Here is a 22,814-nt window from a genome sequence, read left to right as displayed (position 1 = left end):
AGTACTTGATAGAGCAAATTTTCAGCTATGAAACACTGTTATTCAGCGCAGCACCATTAGCTACACATTTCTGCCAGAAATGAACAAGAGCCTACATGCTGCACTTGTTTAAAATAAATAAAAACTTGCACCAGTGGAGGTGAACCAGTGTTGCACAGCAGTAACAATACTGTCATAGCGAAGAAAATGTTGCCTATGCATCTTTCATCAGCCCAAAGATATGGATGTCTCAAAGTGCCAAATCTGGGCTACATGGTGGATGCTCCACACTGTTGAAAATGATGTGCAGCCTGGCAAGAGGAAGTTTCTTCTCTCACCTGACTCTAGAAGTTGGAGCCTTCAGTTTAGTCTAAATTGTGTTGCAGCAGAGTTGATGGCGTCTCCAGTTTCCAGGAAATCCAGGAGGGTCACCCCTTTCCTATTCTAAAAAAAAAAAAACAACACTAGTGCACTTAGCTTCCACCTACTGAGAGCTGCATTTTGAACTTTTTCTTTGATGGGTAATTCACGTCACCACTCCATGGACTGCTATTGCTCACAGTGGTGACACTGCATCTTCACCAGTAATGACATGATCTGCAAAACTGTCACCTTCAGCCTAGTATTTGTCCTGATGAATTTGTTCTTCCTGTTCATGTGAGAGCATTCATGGGAGCCACCTGGTATAAACTCTGCGGTATTCCGGTGTTCCCTCGATAGTTTCAGATGCACTGAAGCCAGTATTCAGCTCTGTATGTATTTTCCGTGGCTGTAATTCATGTGGATGAGCTGATCAAGGTAGTCCTTACTTTAGTGGTATGACAGCTATGCAAGGCTGTCTGGAACGTGACTTGTCTTTCATAACACTGTTGCTACTGCTGAAACACACCACTCATTGCGTCGCTGTGTTAACATCCACTGTTTGGTGGTCTCCATAAATGTTCAGCAAATGTCAGTGGGTGCCCTTTTTATCATATGGAGGTATTCAGTGACACACCTTTGCTTCACATGTGAAATTGACTGAGTGCACCCTCAAGAAGCTTGCAGATGCCATGAAGCTGAGTGGTACAGTTGATACACAAGAGGGAAGGGATGCCATTCAAAGGGATCTGGGCAGGCTTGAGAGGTGGGCCCATGCCAACTGTATGAAGTTCAACAAGGTCAAATGCAAGGTCCCACACCTAGGTCAAGGCAATCACAAGCACAAATAGAGGTTGGGTGGAGAATGGCTTGAGAGCAGCTCTGAGAAGAGGAGGGTTTGGGAGTGTCAGCTGATGAAAGATTTAATGAGTTAGCAACATACGCTTGAAGCCCAGAAGGTCAACTGTATTCTGGCATCAAGGGAAGCATGGCCAGCTGATTGAAGGAGTCAATTCTGTCCCTCTACACTATCTCCTGAGATCCCACCTGCAGTACTGTGTCCAGTTCTGGGGCCCTCGACAAAGGACTGGGGGCTGTTAGAGCAGGTCCAGAATAGGACCTAAAAGATAATCAGAAGGCTGGAGCACCTATCCAATGAGGGCAGGCTGAGAGAGCTGGGGCTCTTCAGCCTCAAGGAGAGAAGGCTCCTTCTGGTACTTGAAGGGGGCCTGCAGGAGAGCTGGGATGGATGACTTCTAAGGGCATGTAGTGACTGGACAAGGGGAAATAGCTTCAAACTGAAAGAGGATTGATTTATCTGAGATAGTAGGAAGAAATTCTTTACTGTGAGGGTGGTGAGACACTGGAGCAGGTTAGCCAGAGAGGTTTTGAGACCCCCAAAAAAAAAGCATTCAAGGCCAAGCTGGATGGGGCTGTGAGCAACCTGGTCTAGTGGGAGACGCCCCTGCCTATTGCAGGAGGGATGGAACTAGGTGATCTCAAGGGTCCATTAGAATTCAAAGCATTTTATGATATGTAATTCCGTATGATGTGCCACTTTCGTCAGACTGCCCTTCTGCTAACATGTATCATATGGCAACAAAATGTAACTGTTGATGGGAATGTTCAACCTCTACTGCCATATCACCAACATCTTCTCTTAGATCATAGGCCAACATAATAAAATAAGGAGGTGTAGCTTTCAGAGCAGCCCTTGTACAAAATCTCTTATGCACCAAGGAAGCCATCGTAAGCCATACTTTTTTGAAATACATTTCTTTGCCATCCTAGTACTTTATTGTATTTTTATTTTGGAACAGTAGAAAAAAAAAAGGTGGTAAAATATTGGGATGTTTTAGGTAAGTAATTAAGCATGATGGTAGAAAGTCACTAAGATACTTAGCAGGTCAATAGAATACTGTATTCTATGATGAAGCTGCATATACACAAAAAATATCAGACTTCAATAATGAACAAGAAGCTTAGCAAGTTTTTGTCAAGAAAAAGAAATACTGGTATACTGGGGGTGGTTCACTGCTTCTTTAAGGAAGCTGGAAAACTTAATTTCTTACATATATGCTTTAAGGATCCCCTTATTCAATAAAACAGTAAATATTGTTTCTCATATTAATTGTCACTTAAACTTGTACAGGTTTCACCTGTACCTGAAATACTGAATACTGTCAATCACAACTAATCTTTGGTTGTGAAATGAAGTGAAAAGCTTATGAAATGTGCTGTGTGCTCCTAATAAATGAAAGTGGACATTCAGCACTTAAGCTTTGCCCTTTTTCCCCCTCTCTTCCAACCCTGTACAAACTACATTCCAGATTCCCCGAAGTCATGGACTGTCAACGCCTTTTCATGGTGTTACTACTGTAGTAAACATTGAGCCAACAACACTAACTCTGCTGGAGGTTGAAGCTAGCAGGTAGATATAAGGTGGGTGCCTTTTTTACTATATTGCGCATTTTTGCATAGTTTCTTTAAAAAATATTGTCCTATGGGGTATATAATAAAACTTTGCAAAACCACATAACATAGTAAATAAAGGCACCTAATTTATCCCATTTGACTTTTACAGTAGTTTGAAATCCTAAGTCAGCTGTTTCTCCTAGATGTCACAATGTAATCAAACCTTTCCTGCCATTCCTGTCTCCAAATGTTCTTGCTTTCTAAGGATCTTTCCAAGTATTCTTTCAGCTTGCCTCCTTCTTCCCTCTAAGTTGAGACTTTCTTGTCTATTTAGTGTTTTATCTTTATTTTTCAAAGCTGTCCTCACTTCTGACACAAAGCCTACTTCTGACTTCATCTCACCTTATTAAAGCTCATTCTATAACCATTCCCAGCTTCTCCCTTTTACTCTGCTTTGTGTGGTATACAGTAATGTTGTCTTTGACATCATATTCTAGTTCTAATCTTTGGAATGTGTTTGTGATTACATCCTATGCTGTAGTTCTATGTTGGCTGAACACATCTGACCATTTAAGCTCTAAGATGTTACTCATGTAAGTTTAGTAGATATACGTAAGATTGTACAGTAGATAAGACTGTGACGTTACTGACATGATGCGAGGAGTCTTGATTCTCATATGTAATATCCAAAGAGCAGAGGAGCTTTCTGGATTATTACGTATAAGTGTGTAACAATCAGTCTTACCTTACTAGCTCCAACTGATGAGTAGTTTTAAATCTGTGGCCTGGATTTGATGAGTCTGCCATGAGTAATAACTCGTTTCTGTTTTCCATGAGGAAAGGTGTGTTCTTACACTTCAAGAAGACTGTATGCTGATTGCTCATCTGTCATTCTGACAGGACAGCCTAATTCAGTTGTGTTTATTTTCAATACATGGTTTGTAGCAATCACTGTGGAAGTAGCGACTTGACCTGAGTTTCAGCAACCTGTTTGCCTTCGTAATTCCTTCATTTGATGCTGATCATGCACAATTTTTGTCTATAGATGTGAATTTCAGGCACGAGCTATTCATGTTTGAGCAAAGGAAATACTTGGTGATAAACGGCCTCTTGATAAATTATGAAGAGGTCTACAAACATTCAGGTAGTTTCTTGGGTTTGGGGGATTTTACAGCAATGTAAAATAATGCAGAACTTAACAGCTACAGGGTTGAGACATGACTTAGAATTTTTCTTTTGAAAAACTTCCATGTTTTGGGTGTAACCTGAGATGCTTGGAGCTGTAACACCAAAGACAGTCACAAACTGGCTGTACTTAGCTGAGATTGCCCATTACTATCTCAGGGTGTGGTGGTGCCTAGAACCCACACACCTTTGTGCTAATGTAATCTACATGCAAATGGATCAGATTTGGGGAGGGAAAAGTGGGTCAAAGTTTAAAAGCTGATTGTCGATTTGAATTTGGTTTTCTCCCTATATTGCTTTGTAATAGACTAAAAGTCCTTTGATATGTTATCTAATGTAAGATTTTCTGCCATCCTTCACGAGGATCCTTCACAATACAAGGGTATTATCATGACAGTGGTTTCGGCAAGCTGATGTGGATAGAAGGCTTTTATGAGAAGACCACTTAAATAAAAATCATCCAAAATCTTAATATTGGAAAAGTTTCTCAAATCCTTCCTTACATCAAATGTGTTGAAGTTCCTGTTCATCCAATGCATCCATTGCTACTGTCCTATCCTAGATGTCAGCTGAGATTATTTTATGTAGCGATTCCTTTCCAGTGACAGATTTCTTGTTATGCTCAAAATTCTGGACTGAGTAAAATGGGTATGATTTGCTAGTATAAATAATGTTGTATCATATGTAAGGACTAAATGCTCTTTTCAGATTTGTGGCTTCCTTAACGAGGTGGTCTTAGCCTAAGTGATATAAATATTTCACTCACTTCAGAACCTTTAGTTAATGTCATGTTAAGACACTGGTGCATCCATCCAGTAGTCTTTTTTTTATGCCTGTATGCCTTAAGTAAAAACAGTTCTGGAGGGAGTATGTACCTGAAGAGTTCAGAGCAACTTGATAACCTCATCGTTTGCTGCAATTAAATATTAATACGGTGAAACTATACAAAAAGGGGTGTATTCTTTGTGATTAGTGACTTGAATAATCAACATTGTGGTTTTATGAATGACTAAGTAGCTGAGCTGTAGGAGATTACTACCTTTTGTGCTCATGATTTATTGCAGTTGCAAAATCTATTATTCATTTACAGCGTCCAGTGACTGCAGCTCAACTGATGCAATCACAGAACGGTTTGGATTGGAAGGAACCTTTAAGATCATGTAGTTCCAACTCCCCAGCTGTAGGCAGGGGCACCTGCCACTAGACCAAGTTGCTCACAGCCCCATCTAGCATGGCCTTGACCACTTCCAGGGAGAGGTTCATTGTCCCATTTCACTGTCCCACCACCCTCACAAGAAATAATTTCTTCTACTGTGTAGGATAAATCTACCCTCTTTCAGTTTAAAGCAATTTCTCCTCATCCTGTCACTGTGTGCCCTTAAAAGTCCCTCTCCAGCTTTCCTGTAGGCCCCTTTCAGGTACTGGGAGGCTGCTAAAGGTTCCCTCCAGTGCTTTCTGTAGGCTGAGAAGCCCCAGCTCTCTCAGCCTGCCCTCATAGGGAAGGTCCTCCAGCCTTCAGTGTGTGGTAACATTTTGAAATAGTGTTGTCAGTTGCATAAGATGTAAGTCATACCTGCTGGCTGCTTTTCCTTATGGTGTTTTAAAGCTGGATGTGTTATACTTTTCTTTAGCTTTTTGAAAGTAAACTGGTTGCAAAGATCTGCATCTGTTTTAGTTGTGTAAGATAATGGGAAAATTGTCCTTCAGTGGTTTTCTGTCTAGAGAGCTATCGAAGTGGATCTACTTACCTGTAGAATTCTAAGTATGGCTGAAATCACAGTAGGAAAACAATGAAAGCACGTCACTAATTTAACTTGTGTTACTGTGTTCTTCTGTTTGGGGGCCTAGTGGTCTTACTGAGAACAATCTTTTGTTTGTATTGCAGTGGAAACAATGGATGATCTGTCTTTAAACCTGTTTGTTCTCTGGAATCCTTTCTAACAGGTAAAATATGTATATAAATCACTTGGATTTTTTTTCTACTTTCAGGACTGTCTCCAGATCTCCAGTCAATGGAGCAGATCCGGAGAATTATGAGACCTACAGATGTTCCTGACACAGGTGAGTTCATTATAAATGGGTGTTTGAGATGAAATAGGTTTAATCAGTTTCTGTACAGGCAATGCAGTGGCTGAAGTCATTAACTCTGTTTCACTACAGTATTGCTTTATTTCTGTGCAGAGCATGAGTCTTGCTCCTCGTGATGACTCAGTTAACTGATACTGTCAGAGGTTACTGCCCACGTTGTTATTGCTTATCATAACAAACTATTCACGCCTGCCTTAAAACAAACTTGGATGATCAAATAAAAGTAAACAACTCATTCTTTTTCTTGCTTTGATTAGACACACCCAAACTTTTTAATATATCAACATAAATGTTTAAAGGTTGCAGAGTATTATTTGAAATGTTTGAGCCTCTCTGTACCTAAGCCCAGTAGAAACATGTCTTCCCCATCAAACCTGTAGGATCTCTTTCTTCAACTTCACTGTCATTGGAATTACATTGCTTGTGTCTTTGGGTAGTCTTGAAACTTTCTTTTGCTAATAGATTATATTTTGCTTATAGATAGTGAATGGAAGTTGCCTTTGCTTTCTGTACATTGCTCTTCTTGAATGGTATTAAACTTCTTCTTTAGTGTCCCATTTATTTCACATTTATTACTAGAGGATTGAAAAAGCTGTCAAACAGTACAGTGAGATTTTAGGTGTTGTTTTCAACAATAGCCTGAAGTTAACTTCGAGGAAACATCATGTTCAAAGCTTTTCTTTCTTTTTTTTTTTTTTTTGCTTCATTGTTTGAAACAATGTTATAGTTAAACCTTGGAAAAGAAAACGTTCTACTTCCTATAGGTCTTCAGCGCTGATGCACAGGAGTAATCCAGGGTCTGATTTTAATCTGTCTACTGCACCTCGCTCAACTACACTTCTATGCAAGATGGTATATATACACTAGAAACAGATGCATTACTAGACTGGTAAATGAGTGTTTCTGTAGTATAAATGGCACTTGAAGTTCTTCCTCTTACACTATTTATAATTCACTCCATATCAACATAAATGTCATTATAAATGAGTCAAACTTTACATTTATCAGAGCTTTCAGAAAAGGTAGTTTTATTCAACAGTCTGATGCTGCTGCTTGAGCCACCCCCACTTCAGGAATGCCCTTGCCCTTGTAGTTCCAGTTTCCATGGACACTCATCTAAAGTGATGTATTCTTAGTACTTCCTAAAAATAAGCATGGGGAGTTTAAAGGAAAAAGAAAAAGAGGGCTGTGAGGGGAGCTATGAAGCTTTTGATCCACTGATTTACTGTCTTCATTTGGTTTTCAGAAGCAGGCAGATGTTTTCCAGTAGAGCTAAAATGGCAGTGACGTTGAAGGATTTGTTCTTTTAGGCCTACTGATGGCAGCCATTATATATGACTGAACAGAAACAAATCTTGTAGAAAGTAAACTGAAGAAATCCCACCATGAAAGTTGAGGTCCTTGAAAGCTGTTTGTAGAGGGATGGCTCACATTGATGCAAAAATTATTAGACATTCTTGTGGCTTGTACTGATAAGATTAGATCAGTACAGTGGTTTCTTCTAGTCTGATAGAAAAAGCCATTCCAACCTCAACTGCATTTTAAAGACCTTTTATTTTCATGACTTTTTCATGGTGTTTAGAAGCTACTTACCCAAATTTAACTTCTTATGGTGACTTAAATCAGTTGCCTCCAAGAGTACTACTTAGGCCTCACAAAATACTTAGGTATATATACATTTTTATTTTGGTTATCATTGCTGACTGTTCACATACTGGGAATCTGTAGCTCCCTCTTTTGTGTAATCTTGAATATCTCAAGTCTACTATGTTGTTACATTCTTCCAGTCAGCCTAAGCTATTGTAATGGTAGGTATTGCTATTAAAAATAAACTCATCTGACTGGCATAGTTCAGTTGTATATGTGAGACTAACTTTTTGCAGAGTTTTGTTACACAGCTATTAAAGATTATAGGACAGATTTGGAATGTTCTGTGTGTGACTCTAAAGACTAACAATTGGTATCTTGGTGGGGCAGTAGAAGAGGAAGTACCTCTAAGTAGTTCAGACAGGCAGCTTCTGTCACTTGTCGGAAATTCCTTCTAAGGAAACAGTAGGTGCTGGAGTGAAACTTTGGAAAAATATATTCAGCATAGGACTAAATTTCAGTAAAATTATTTTAAAATGCAGTCTGTATTCAGCAGATTGTTTTGAGGTAGATACCTGATTTAAAATGTAGTTGTGCATATTCAGATTTGTCTTCTAGAAGCAGAGACAGCTGGTCTCTGTTAGAGACGTTTCTGTGTCGCCAAAGACCACTTGGCAGCTGTACATAAAAATAAAATAGTAGCACAGTAAACTTCTATCGATAGCTGTGCTTGATTGTAACTTGCAGATCTTGCTTTGTAAAGAATAATGTCTTCAATATTTTGTGTAGCTTGTAACTTGGCAAATCGGAAATCAAATTTTGAACTCTTGGTAGCAAAGCCAGCTGACTCCTACTTTTGGTTGTGAAACAGTGAAGTGCTTAAATACTTAAGGGTTAGTCATCAGAGGCAGAGAGAGTACAGTTTCATGTCAACTGAGATAAAGTTTAAATGCTTTTTGGTTTGTTTGTGTTGCAGCTTATTGGCCTCAGGCATTGCAACTGCACTAAAGGATCATCTTTAGTGCAAAATTTAACTCCAGTGTTAGTTGACCTCTTGTTGGCAGCTGGGAAAAGACATTCACCAATGTTAAAATAATAAAGATTTAATTACTTGAATTTAGGTTCCAAACTGTTTGGCATGAGACTTCTTAAAAAAATCATGGTAGTTTAACCATGCTGAAAATGAAATTAAATTTTGATTTAGTCAGTCAAGTTTCTTCATGTAGGGTAAGAAAGGTTTCATGTTCAGAAGTTTCTGGTACAAATTTCAGTTGTTTTTCTGACTGGTCCTACATAGGATTCGACAGTTCAGTGTGGCTTTCAAACTCAGCTGCTTGGCAAGCTGTGAAATTTATGGTTGCCTTTGAAAACATGCTGCACTGCATTGTTTTTTAAATTCCTCAAATGCTCTGTGTAAATATGCTGAATATTACAAGTAAATATTATTTCAGAGTTGTTTGGTTTTGATTTTTTCATCTCAAGATACCATCATTTTTGAAGGAAAAAAACCTTGCTGTATACTCCAGACTTAGGTAGACCATCTTGTCTGAATCAAAATTCAGATATTGCTGAGTTTGTTGCTAGGGTGCGTTTTGTTTTCTAGGGAAGCTGCTCTGGCAATTACAGTAAATCTACTTTACTTGAATTTGACCTCTTAAGACTAATATCTTCACTTGTGTTATTTTTCGAAGGCTTACTATGTGACCTGCTGTGGTCTGATCCAGACAAAGATGTGCAAGGTTGGGGTGAAAATGATCGCGGGGTCTCTTTCACTTTTGGTGCTGATGTGGTCAGTAAATTTCTGAATCGTCATGATTTGGATTTGATCTGTCGAGCTCACCAGGTATGAATGATTCTATTACTGCTTAAAACTTCTAGTTTTTATGTGTTTTTGCTATTGGTTATCTGTAGCATGTATTTAAAACTTATTTTGTATTGCTTTACTTCTAGGAAAAACAAAATGTTCCTAATAAAGGAACTGTAAGTCTGCATCTTGTTTACTCACTGAACTGAGTATCTCATGTCAATTAAGTAAAATGTTAACATTAGATTTTCTCAGGTCTGTGTATCATCTGTTTTCTGTTAAACTACTGTATGTTAATACTAGGGGTGAGATATGTAGTTTAAAAGTGGCAAAGTAAATTCGAGAATGACACTGAAGTTTGAGTTCTGTATTACTGAATATTACTTCAGTATTACATGGTTTAAGCCACAGCTACTAGATAACTATCTCTGCTTGTCTTTATGAAGGTATTTAGTAATTATTGAATTCTTGAATTTCTACAAGCAGGTCTGAACATAAACTTTGCCTTCAGTTTAGTTATAGAGTACTTTGGCATAGGCTTGTTTTACTTGCTGAAATACTCAGAAAACAAAACTGGTTTAGGCACGGACAATCTTTAGGCATATTTGTTTGCAATTTTTATGAAGTAATTTTAAGCAAATGTCCTGCCTAAGTGGGCATTAGGTTTCAATTTTGTGTGTAATGTTCCAGTTTTATTTAGTTGATCTTAAAAAAGCTCTGGCATCCTGTGAAAGAAAAACAGGTTTTTAATTTTGTTATAGTTAAACTCAGATGCTCTGTCAGAACACTTGTGTTCTTAGGGTTTTACTGCTAAAAACACTAGAAGATATTAGTGTGTAGAACAGTTGCTAAGTTGACTCAACTGCACAATGGTTACCATTAGTATCTTTGTATTCATACAGATGCTTCAGCTCTTTATAAAAGTATGACTTCTTTCAAAAGACCGTGGCATTGGACTGAAGTCTGCAGTTTTCTGTTGTGTATCACTTTCAGTCTATTATGTTAGGGTTCTATTTTGGGGAAGAGGGAATATCCTTAGCTGATGTATTGTGCTACTTTGCAGTATTTTAAGAGCGTTTTGTGCTCTTAGAGAAAGTGCAGCACAACCAGCTTCCTTTTAAACCATCGAAGTTGTCAAAAGCCTGGCTACTCTAAAGTTTTGTAGGACCATCACTGTACTGTAAGAGAAACTTGACAATTACAGTTGCAGTTAAGACGATACATGGACCTTTTGTACTCTGAACTAGTAGGTCAAATGTATCCAAGTTTGCATATAAACAAAACACTGGAAATCCTTAAACTGACAGTGTGTAACTGACTTTCAAGTACTTTGATATCAACAGTGAAACAGATGCATATCTAATATTAGGATTGTCAGACAGTTAAATCTACTTGATTTGGCACTCACTGTTCAGATAGAGTAAATCTGTCCTCTTTAAAGACAAAGATAAAATACTTTTTTACTGAATTCTTGTGTCTTTAGTAGAAGTAGTGTTTGCCTTAAAACTAGCCTTTTTATTCAAAATGTGCCTTTTGGTTTTTGTGAGCTGTATTAATTTCTCTGATATTGACAGGTGGTTGAAGATGGATATGAATTCTTTGCTAAACGGCAGTTGGTCACCTTATTCTCAGCTCCAAATTATTGTGGAGAGTTTGACAATGCAGGTGGCATGATGAGTGTGGACGAAACTCTGATGTGTTCCTTTCAGGTATGATGCATTTGTACACTAAGCGTTCCTTTAAGTGTTGGACTGTGTATGAGGTATTAGTATTTGTTGTTGCCTCCGTTTCCACGCTCATTTCAATGTTATTTGAGTAATTTATTTATCATCCACAGTTAGGTGGATGGCACTCATTTAGTGAGGTTATTCTGCTCGATTTTTATTCCTTACTCCTCTTTGGATGCGATATTTTGAGCTCCTTTTCTTTCCCCTCCCACCGCAGTAAAATGGTGGAACTAGAGGTTAGAAACAGTTTTCTTAGTGCTGCTGTCTGTAGGATTCAGGAACTTGTACGGTCGTGTTGTGATTTCTAGTCCTCCCCCCACCCTGTTCTTTCTGAATGAGATCTCATGTTGACTTAAGGGTATTTGAAATGTTCTCAGCTGTCACTGACTCAAAAGAACTTCTTTATTTTCTCTAAGATATTGAAGCCATCTGAAAAGAAAGCCAAGTACCAGTATGGTGGACTGAATTCTGGGCGTCCAGTCACTCCACCTCGCACAGCTAATCCACCGAAGAAGAGGTGAAGAAAGGAATAATGTAGAAAAACCATCAGATCTGTCAAGGACAAAACTCCATATTACAGTATATAATAAGTGTGCACTGTAAAACCATCCAGCCATTTGACACCCTTTATGATGTCACACGTTTAACTTAAAGAGACGGGTAAAGGATCTTTATTAATTTTTTCTAGTAGAAAGATGTGCGACACTGTATTGTAACAAGTATAGCTCCAACTTCTAATATCCAGCATAGAGTAAAAAATAAAATAAAAAATTAAAAAAACCTATTGCAACTGCATATTCACACTTACCACAGTTTTTAAAGTTGACCAACATCCCAGTTAAAACTTGATGTAATAGTTAAACCAGATGAGAGCATGATGTTCCATTTGTGTAATGTGGTCTTATTGTTGCTTGATTGCTTTTACTTTGGTTATTTTGTAGCTAGAATGATGCGAATATGGTATCTGGTCATATTCCCTGGCTCTCTTTGAAACTGAAATATGGAAGGGAATTAGAAGATCCGTTGATCTCTTATCCTCCCTCTATCCTCATGTTATTCATAGTAGTGCCGCTCAATATGTGCCCCATTATAATGCAAAGTTGATAGTATGGTAGTGATTAAAAGACAAATTATTACCGACATGCCCAGACTGGACAGCTTGACAGCCAACGTAAATTGAGATAGGAAAACCTGCCTTGACTTTTTAACTTAAACTGCCACACAATTAATTTGTACACTACGCTATTTTAAATTATTGACATTACACTGTGCTATGGCACCTCATTTAACTTAGGACAAAGATGGTATTGCCTATTAGTTGGTAACTTGATTATGTGGTACCTTGGCTTTAGTTTTATTAGCATGAAACACCTTTGGCATGCTTAGCTTCCAGGTAACTGGTAACTCCCTACCTGTATCAGAATTCATTTTACGTAGTTCCACAGAACATGAAGATCCTTATTTGCTAAGCCTTTGAAAGCTGACATTCTTTTTCATAAGAGGGTGTATTTAAATGGATGTTCACCAATAGACAATAGGCCAGCTTACTAGTGGTGAGCTAAAACTGCTAAATGAATGTCCAACATGATTGTAAGGCTTATGTCACTCAAGATTTTATCCTTTGGATTTTCATGATCAAATTTCATATACTATTGTATAGACTTCTGCTTTGTAGTGTACTATAGTAGCAATAATTTCTGTACATGATTGAGAGTTATGCAGTATTTCTTTTCAGTTCTCTCCTTTCTCAAAGGGGTAAACATTGGTAAATGGCAAGATATAGAGAAGATACAAAGTATAGTGGGATAAACGAAAGGCACAGATCTGTGATGCTTTAGGATGCAATACTTATTGGATATAAACACAAAAGCTTTTACTGAATATTGTTGAATTTGTAAGATTCTTTGGGGGAAGGCTTCAGATTTATACCATTCTAAGTGTGCATCAGTAGACGTGAAAATCTCGACTTCAGTATTGTCTTTGAAAAAGTTAAATTGAGAATTCTGGTAACTTGCATTTTATGAACTGGCACATTATATAATGCAAGAGTTATATTGCTTTCTGACACAGTGAGCAAGTTCTTCAAAATGGATTTAAGTCTTTTCTAATTCCATTTTTGTTTTAAATGCATATTTTAAATGTAGTTTTTTCATTTAGTAAAAGTTGTCTAATTCATTTGAATGAAGTCTGTCTGGTTATTTTACTACTATTTGCTCTTAAGTGTGGAATTTGTTTTTTTTAATGCAGCATATACATTGCTGATGTATATTGGTTTGGTCTGTTTTTGAACAATGGTTTATGTTACCATGTCTTGAAGCAAGCACCAGTTTAATGCAGTATAAAATATAGAGGTAGATTACATGGAATACTGCTCAGACATTTCTTTTGAAAGTCAGTGATGACAGGAGAGTGAGTGAGTGCAGTGTTGGTATGTGATGAGGTAATTGAAATCTGCTCCTTAAGCCTCGATGAGGAAACTTCATGCTCTGAAGTCATTGCTTACTTGAGATTTAGGTTTACAAGTTTTAAAAATGCTGGTTTTTGCCGGCATTTTTCCAGAACATTACCCATCAACTGAATTAACTTTTCTGTCTTTTGCTTAGTTTCTGGAATAATATCTTCTGTGTCATGAAAAGACTAGGTACATATGGCTCCATTTATGTGAGTGCCTGACATGCTCACTTGTTCCTCTTGCAGCAGCATCTGTGCTGTATAATTTTCTTAAGCATCCTAAAGAAATAAGAAATACTTAGCTTGTTAAACTGTTACCATATCTAGGGGCATTATCCTGAAAGAATTGCTTGCTTTATATGGTAGCAATCACTGGCCAAGAGTTTGAGTGCTTTTTCCACACCAAGTGCCTGGGGTGTCTGCTGACATCTTTCAATCTGCGTGGGGAGAAAAATTACAGGATTTAATATGTTGATCACTACAGATAGGGTTAAGGTTTCCATACTGGAAGCAAGTCAGGAACATCAGAACAAAACTTACAATCCTATTTCTGCTTTCATGTGCATTGTTCAAGTAGATCTTGAGTATTTTTACAACTGTCTATTCTGGAAATGAGGGCCTGAAACTATGTTCTTTGAAATAATTGAGACAGCCCAGAAGCCAGGAGCTCTTTATAACTTCAGATGTTTAATTTAATCATGTCAAATCAGCAACTAAAAACAGCATACGCAGTTCTTACTGGAATTAAGATGTGATGTAAGATGTAATTGGCAGGTTTTGACTTAAAATACTGTGCTTCAAAGTATAGCAGTGATACTTTGAAACAATAGCTGTGCCAGTTTCTGGTCTTCGAAACTGTCAAAGATTTGGGGGCTTGAGTTTCAAGAGATAGACAATACTGGACAAACATAGATCTTTGTCCCTTCTGTAATCCCTTTGAAAGTCCAAAAAAGTGATGAATGGCTTATTAATGCTACACAACTGACAGTCTAATAGCGTATATACTAGTGAGTAAACTAATAGTATAATTCTTGTTTCATGGGAGAGTGTATAATGGAAAACATTGATGCTGTGATAGTGTTGGTACATGTAAACAGCTCATGAAAATGTTTTACTGTCAACTGTCGTGAAGTATCAGTGAGATCTTGTTTTCTGATCATACAGAGTCCTTCAGGTATAGAACAGTCAGCAAGTTTTGCCAGAAAGGAACTGACCAGAAAACTGGGGGTGAGAGCGAGGGGTGCTGATGACTGGCAAAGCCCGTTCCTTGGGCAGCATTCCAGCACCCACATCAGTTGTTGCAGGAACACTGACAGTATTTTCAAAGTCTCTTCAGGGTGAAATGAGTATTGCTCATAAATTTAAGAGTTCAGTACAATGAGATGCTTTTTAAAGATTGACATTTTCAGAAATAGAGGCTGCAATTGCTTTGTCTGCAAGCTGGAAAAGCAATCTTGTGCCTTCAGTGGGAACTTCTCTTGCATGAATATTCTCTAGGGTATAGAGCAAAGGTAGTAGGGATCATTGAGCTGGAGGCTGGGAGAGAAGTAAGAAATTTCCCTGCTGTCTGCAACTTTTGATTACCTTGATCAGTGTCCAAGAGATTCAGACTGCCCTAACAATGTGGATTCAAAAAAGTAATTCCATGGAAATTGCTGATGGACTAATTGCTGGTCGTCTTTTCCCATGTAAGCATCATATGTACAGTTTTAACATGCTGCTTAGTAGTGATCTGGGAAGTTACAGGGGGTTGCTCTTTTAGTAGGTATATTTGTAGTATCAGTGCATTGACTTTTTTTCTTATTTTTCTGGAAAGCTATGTCTGGAAAGTCTTCAGACTTGAAGAAGGAAGTTACTGTTAGTATGCTACACCCCTGTTTAAAGGTTGTTTTAAGATAAAGATCCTGCTTGTCTGTGTAGTTGACACTGAGAATTACTGGGACTGTAGAGTCTTATGCTGCCTTACTGCCAAATAATAGAAATGGGAGCTGATGAGCAGTAAGATGCTCTTTATAAGAAGAGATCCTGTTTGTGGCTTACCTTATGATAAGTCTGTGAGAATATTGCTATCGCAGAATCACAGAATGGCCTGGGTTGGAAGGGACCTCAAGGATCATGAATCTCAACCCTTCCCCCGCCACAGGCAGGGCCACCAACCTCCACATTTAATACTAGACCAGGCTGCCCAGGGCCCCATCCAACTGTGTAAGCTGTGAGCTGAAATTACTGGAGGCAGTAGGTATCTAAAGACTGATAGGCACACTTTTATTTCTGTAATAATGGAAATATATTTAAATGACATTTCTGCTACTCAGTTTTGAATAGCTGGAATTCTAGAAAACGTATATTCTGAACATGAATATCCTGTGCTTGGCCTTTGGTATAAAGCTCAAAGGTTAACAAAAAAAAAGGGTACCCTCTGTAGAGGCTTCCGTAGCTTGTAGTTGTAAAAGCCTGGCCTTTATACTGGTGTTTCATTTCTGCTTCACAAACTGTTAGTGTTATGTCTGTGGCTGGTGTGTCTGGAGTGTTCCTTGCTGCCAGATTTGTGGAAGAGAAAGACATCTTACATAGACTTGGGAGGTAGCATTACAGCTTAGCAAAGCAGAAAAGCAAAATGATACAGTCAGTATTGTGTTGCTTTCAAATTGCATGAATTGTAACTTGAGTTTTGATTGGCACGTCTGATTTTTATGAGGGTAAATATGAGCATTCAGCTTCAAATAGACTGGTGAGAAATCAAGGGCAAGAGAGCAGAGGTGACTACAGCACAACATGTTGGATGTCTGAGTCAACGTGGGCTAATATGCATTACAGGGATGTGTAGTTCTCTTATGCAAGTCAGAATTGAGCTGAAGTTCATGTTTTGGAGCACTGAAATTCTACTTCTTTTTGCATCTCTGAAGAGTCCGGACTGTTAGAAGAACTGAATACTGTATCAGTCCTGCTTATCGATAGGGGAAAAAGCAGCTCAAAGAATCGATGCCAAGCTTGAAATGTCAAGGCATAGTCCTGGATACCTTTTTCTCTGCTGTAATCGGTTTACTTCTGTTAATTAGCGGTAGCAATTTTCAATGTACCCTCAGTGTATCTGTACACTCGTCTTATAAACTGATTTTGTTTGCTTTATTGCAAAAGCTGACCAAGATTTTGATGACAGTATCTTAACCAGGTGGCTGCATGTATAACTTCTGAGTTTATACCCAAGCATTCTTACAGCTTGTATCTGATGATTGCTGCTGAAGGAACCTCAAACCATACTGGACTGAACACTGTAAAACCACATGACAGTCAGTGCTGGGACAGTAAATAGCAAGATAAGCTGTAAAATGAGGGTAACTGTGTATAATGTCTCTGCTGGGTTCTCATCTGCCATGGATTTCTGGAACTGGCAGTGCTTCAGCATCATCCTTGAAGATACCTCAAGTTGCTGGGAGACATACAAAGCTGTTTAGTTACTTGTTCTGTACCTCAGCGTGCCTTGTTGAGATGTTAATATTATTATTATTTATTTTACCATGTTAATTGTTAACAAAGTTTCATTCTGTTCTCCTCCAAATTTATCCCTATGCCGGTATGTCCCAGGGTATGAGGATGAAACAACAGTTCAAAATAAGTGTTCCAGAAGCCCTTACTGATACGTAATTAGAGTAATCTTTTCTAAGGAAGACTCTTGTTGCTGTCTTGAAACAGTGTCTGTGGCCTAGCACATTCCCTTTCCTGCTGCTTTTCTGCTGTTTTAACAGTTATCTGCAGATGAAGCTTCATGTTTAGCTTACTGTAAACTCTGATTTTGGGAGCAGCCTTATGAGAAAGCAGGTATGAACTAGTTCCAGCTGCTGAAAAAAAAAATTCAGCGTAATCTATTCGGTATCTTCAGGTGGAGATAAGTTTTCTTAAAGACTAGAATAGAACAGTGTTCCTAGGGAGAGCTCTAGAAACAAGCATCACTTGAAAATCCTGTTGAAATATGATAGATGTGCGTGGATAGTAAGTCTCAGTGTTCTAACTTCATCTGAGTTACTGTCAAATACAGGAAGGAAAGCAAACAGGCAGGATTTGTTTTCTAGTCTTACAGATAGCTTATTCAAAAAAAAAAAGTAAATTATGTTTGCAAAGAGCAGAATAATTAAGTTGGTGATTTTTTTTTCACTTTGATAGTAATTTCTACCTGGTCATGTTGCTTTAAGGGGTGCAAGAGAACACTCTAGAATGGTTAGCTAGGGAGAAAAGGTATGTTGTGAACAAAGTGGTGCAGCTCATGATGTGAAGCACAGGAGCACACAACCTTGCTAAAATGCAAAAGATGTTAACCTTGGAAAGTAAATATTTTCCAGTGTAATGTTTTTTCCATCATTTTGCTTTGAAGTCCCAGCAAACTGTAATGAAGTACTTATAAGAATTTCACATTGTTCCCCCTGGATACTTCCTAGCAGCATTTCTACAGTTATACTGCTCAAATTTCTGGGCATCTATAAATCATTAAGTTTCAATTACCCTCAGTATATTTTCTATAAATAGTTCAGCTCACTATTCCTTAGTGTAACTCCCACAGAGAGAGGATCCATAATTTCTGTGAAATGCTGGGAAGGGGAATACGTTAAGAGAATTATGGACATCTTGATTACCTTAATTTAACCAGATCTCTTGATAATCAGATCTTACGAAGAGAATGCACTGTAAGACCAGATGCTTCATCCTGTTGAAGTGAGGATGAAAATAAAACACCTTCTGTCTTTCCTTCTCAAGGTTCTTACCTAAAGGTACAACAACAAAAAACCAGTATACTAGTCTTAGAGGATTTTGTCTTGCCTTGCCTTTACCATCTAGGATGAAAGGACATTATTTTCCTTCAATCTAGTTTATACTAATGCTATATAAGAATATAAAAGCAATTATGCAAAGGAGCCAAAGCAGTCGATGTAATTGTTAAAATTGATCTAGAATGCAGATGCCATCTAGTGGTTGAAGGCCAGTGGGTGAAAAGCTGTTACTGCAGAACTGGTATTTTATTGCGTATTTATCCTTGTCTGATATGCAGACATTCTCCCTTGATCACTACTGGAATACATCCACAGTGCTTGGCTTTGTAATAACTTGCAGCTTGCTGCATTGAACCTAAGTTACCTTGGCAAGAAGTACAGATTTAATTCCCATAAATTTGATGGACTTCAGAATCTGGGGATTCTGAAGGAAAAAAAGCTGTTATGGGAATCATAGAAAAGAACGATGTCAAGGTTATGCTTTACTATGTGAAGGTTTGTTCTGTACGCAATCCTGATGGTCTTCTGACTGAGCAGTGTGATTTCTCCCTCCATTGGCTAGACCACACTGATAACTTCGGGGTTTTAGTTCTTTGTAGGCTATATTGAACTACTAGAAGCTTGTATTAGCCCGCTTCTTCCTATCTCTTTTCTGCCCCTAAAAATTTAGGTCCCATTGGCTCCCCAGGGGCTCTGTCTCTGCTTATCTCTGGGCCACTTCACAGGGAACACAAGTTTGGACAGTTGGTGAGCTGTTCCTGCTCAAGTCAAGTGTTCTGACTATTCAGACTCGGGCTCTTCACTTGACTTCCCTATATGTGATTTTCTAGAGCACAGACGGTGAGGTATTGTGTAAAGCTAGAAGGATTTGGTAACTCTCAAAAAAGTTCTTCAGCAGAGGTTTAGAAATAATGGATTGTTTAAATCTACTGAAATAAACATCTCTAAACATCTGCATGGGATGTGTAGCATGTGTCCATTACAAAATGTGTTCATTTCTTGTAGCTGTATCTGGTAGTTGAGGTCGAGTAATGGCTTCTGTCCTCAGGGATCTGACGTTAACCTGAGGAAGTGAAGCAAGCTGGGAGGAAATGAATTCTGAAGCTTGTAGTCAAACTTCAGAGGCAGGGTTGGGTGTACTTCAGGCACTTCTGGCAAACGTGGAAGACCTCGTCTGTCACGTACTGACACCTGTCAGGCATGAAGTATTTGTGCGGTACTGCATATTCTTTTTTTAGTTGGTAACAGAAATTCTAAACATAAAATCCTTCAGCTTGTAGATTTACTGCTATCTCTGAAAAATACTCTAATTCAGTACTTGATAGTGTACGTATGAAAATGGCCAGGAGGTGGCATCCATGTACCACAAATAAAAAAAGTATTTGTGCATCAGGCAGTACCACTTGAAGGAGGTACATTGGCTGTCAACACTTCTTGCAGTGCTTGCTTAGTGACCCACATCAGTACAGATAGCCTTCATTAGGTGAAGTGCAGTGTTTTTATGGAAGTGCTCTAATTCAAGAGCTAGTGGGCAGGTAATTATAGTCAGGGTTGTTTTGGTTTTTTTTAGGATGGTTGGACATAAATTTTCATACACACTCAAAGTGTTTGTGATGATGATTTATGCATGTAGGGTTTTTGTAGATCACCTACCTCCCCAGTCATTTTTTGTCTTCTAATCTTTAAACAGAAGAAAACTTGGATGCTAGAATCACTGATAATTCTTTATACATAAGAATTGTTTGCTTGCTGCAAATGTCATGTACTCCTACTTCCTTCTCATGTCAAAGTGGCCTGTAAGCAGCATTCACATAAGTACAATCATGATCTTAGAGTAGATAAGTGTCACGGTAGAATACAGAAATAGGAAAGTACTAAGTGTGAGGATTGGAGTAGAAATGCGAATTCCTGACTGAGGGCTGTGGTCAGGATTAATTTGGCCTACTCAGAGGTAGTAATCAATGTGAATTGTATGCAGTATAGGCAGCAGTGGCCATCATTTCCTAATAATTTTTTTTTTTTTTCTTTGAATTCTTCCAGAACCTGATTTTTGCTCACTGTTTTATCCTAGATGCTCTTTCTTTCTTTCTTTCTTTCTTCATTTTTAATCTTTTCAGAGAATAAGCAAAAACAAATATTTTCACCCATTTCAGAGATGCTGCTTTGTGTCTGCTGACCCATGACTAGCACTTAGAAGCAGGAAAGGCTGCAATCCCTCCTTCACAAGTGTTGTCATATTCAAGTAGTCCATCAGGTGTGAGTTGGATTCCTTAAACTTCACACAATGGTTTTTGCTGTTTCTGTCAACAAATATCAAAGTGACCGTAATTCTCTAGAACCTTTAAGTCTTCATTTTTTAGAATACCAATTTAGAATCATATTATCTTGAAGGTTGAAATAGATCTTCAAGATTGTCCAGTTAAACCGTGCACCTACCATCAATATCACCCCACTAGACTACGTTCCTTAGCACATCTAAAAGTTTCTTGAACACCTTCAGGGATGGTGACTCCACCACCACTTCTGTGGGCAGCCTGCTCCAAAGCCTGACCACTCTTTTAGAGAAGAAATTTTTCCAGTGTCCAACCTCGTATAACTTCTGTGACAGTAGCCTATATTTTTGTTTTATTTTACATCCTTCTGTGTCAGAAATTGTTTGTGCTGCCTCATGCAGCTTACCTGTGGAAAAAAAAAAAGATCTTGAAAGTGGGGAAATTGAAAAATGTGTATTATTCCCGAAATAGGTATACTGCTGGCTTTTACTGGAAACCACTCAAAATTCTACTTTGAAATAACATTTGAAATTTCATTGTTTTTACTAGTTTCCCTATGGGAAAAATGAAAGCAGTATGATGCAGCTGGCAGTAACCTCTTCTCTTGTTTCAGTAAGACTGACTTTCTTTGCAGGGAAGTTGGCCGTAGGACTTCAACCAACTTCTGTTTTGGGAGTGCTATGCTTTGTAGGCCTGCTGGGAAGTAAGCTGCTTGCATAGCTCCTTACCCACTCGTGGTCACATTTTTTTGTTTTTAGGTACCTACTTCCTCCTTCCTAACAAATTAAATTTGTTTCTGTTACCTATACTCTGGTTTTATTGGTCTGTAGCTGCTGCTGATGCCCTCCCTTTACATGCAATATGTGTGTAGAGATGCAATTTGCAAGTAGATTTTTGGACTCCTTTCTTTGGGGTGAAAACGGAGACAGCTGGTTTGAGAATCATTCACCCCCTGAATCTTACTAAACACCCAAGCTTCTTAAAAACATATGTATCATGCAGTTTAACTGCAGTAATGTAAGATAAAGGTAGCTTATCCTGCTGAGATGTTTGCATGTTCTGTAGTGCTTTAGCAAATGTTTTACTGGTATCCAAGCTACAGTTATACAGCTCTTCAGCAAGAGGTGATTATGATTGGTATTGTTTATAAAACAATACAACAGTTTGAACAATGCCAAGAACAAATGTCTTTGAAATGTGATGGCACGCATTCTGGCAAAAGAAGTGGATAAAGTGACCTTTAATATGAAGAGGTAAAAAGATATGCCTTAGCTCATTTAAACTTGAGCTGCAATAATTTAGGAAAAGAGCACGCAGAAACTTCTGTTGCTGCTTAAAAGGAATTAATCAGTGGAGCTCTGTGGTCTGTATCAAAGATATATTGCTACCTGATATAATTTATATCAGGTAATATATATTTTATATAGATTTTATATCAGGACTTTTTTCCATGCTCTCCACCAAGAGAGGCCTTAAACGCTAACAGAAGATGTCAGTGTTTTACCAGATGGTGTTTCCCAATAGTTCAGTGTCCAGCAGAAACAGTAACTTGTATTTAAATAAAAATGAAAAACTTCCAGAAACAGGAAAAAAACCAAGCTGTTCTCAGTGCCAGATCACCTGTGTACCAGGTACCTCTCAGTCTTTTTTCCCAAGAAAGTGTTGGGATGCTGCAGTGAGAAGAAGTTTGAGCAACAGGTCTAAAGACTTGAATAGTTCAGTCTACATACCCTGAACTAGTAGTTTTCTGAACTTCCTTGACTTCCTCTTTCAATGACTGTAGCTCTAGTTTAAGATGCTTCATCTTCCATTAATGAATAATGGCATGAGCTTCTCTGCTTCCTCACCTGTCAGTAAAATGGTTTGAAAGCATCTGAGGTAAGCTTATCACATCCTTAAGATGCTTCAAGCTTCCGTTGTGACACTTTACACCCTGTTTCTGATACTGGGTAATGCAAGACTTAAGAACCTTACCTGCAGTTGTATATCATCCATATTGCTTCTTGGGCACACGATCATGTTCCTGTTTATCCTCTGTCTCTATTTAATCTATGATAAATTTAACCATGATTGGCAAGCATGTGTACTGATTTTTAAGCAAGTGATGTCTTGCATTAGGTGATGGTCCTGTGTCACATGCTGCTGTAACTCATTTACTTGCAGGTATTTCAGAGCAGGAATC

General features: G+C 38.2%; 1 protein-coding gene across 1 annotated transcript in view; it reads left to right on the top strand.

Moving 5' to 3' along the window:
- Nucleotides 1–13,320, top strand: part of PPP1CB (protein phosphatase 1 catalytic subunit beta) — a 30,758-nt gene extending 17,438 nt beyond the window's left edge. Inside the window, exons 5-8 of the mRNA XM_085219395.1 lie at nucleotides 5,929–6,000; nucleotides 9,306–9,457; nucleotides 10,993–11,127; nucleotides 11,562–13,320. Of these exons, the coding sequence (XP_085075521.1) occupies nucleotides 5,929–6,000; nucleotides 9,306–9,457; nucleotides 10,993–11,127; nucleotides 11,562–11,666 (464 nt within the window). The 3' untranslated portion in view covers nucleotides 11,667–13,320. The remainder of the gene's footprint in view (nucleotides 1–5,928; nucleotides 6,001–9,305; nucleotides 9,458–10,992; nucleotides 11,128–11,561) is intronic.
- Nucleotides 13,321–22,814: the final 9,494 nt, after the last annotated feature.

The sequence above is a fragment of the Meleagris gallopavo genome, chromosome 2, assembly GCF_905368555.1.
Source record: "Meleagris gallopavo chromosome 2, MGAL_WU_HG_1.1, whole genome shotgun sequence".
NCBI classification, from domain to species: Eukaryota; Metazoa; Chordata; class Aves; order Galliformes; family Phasianidae; genus Meleagris; species Meleagris gallopavo.
The sequence above is the reverse complement of the archived record's forward strand: the minus strand, read 5'-3'. Positions and strand labels throughout refer to the sequence as shown.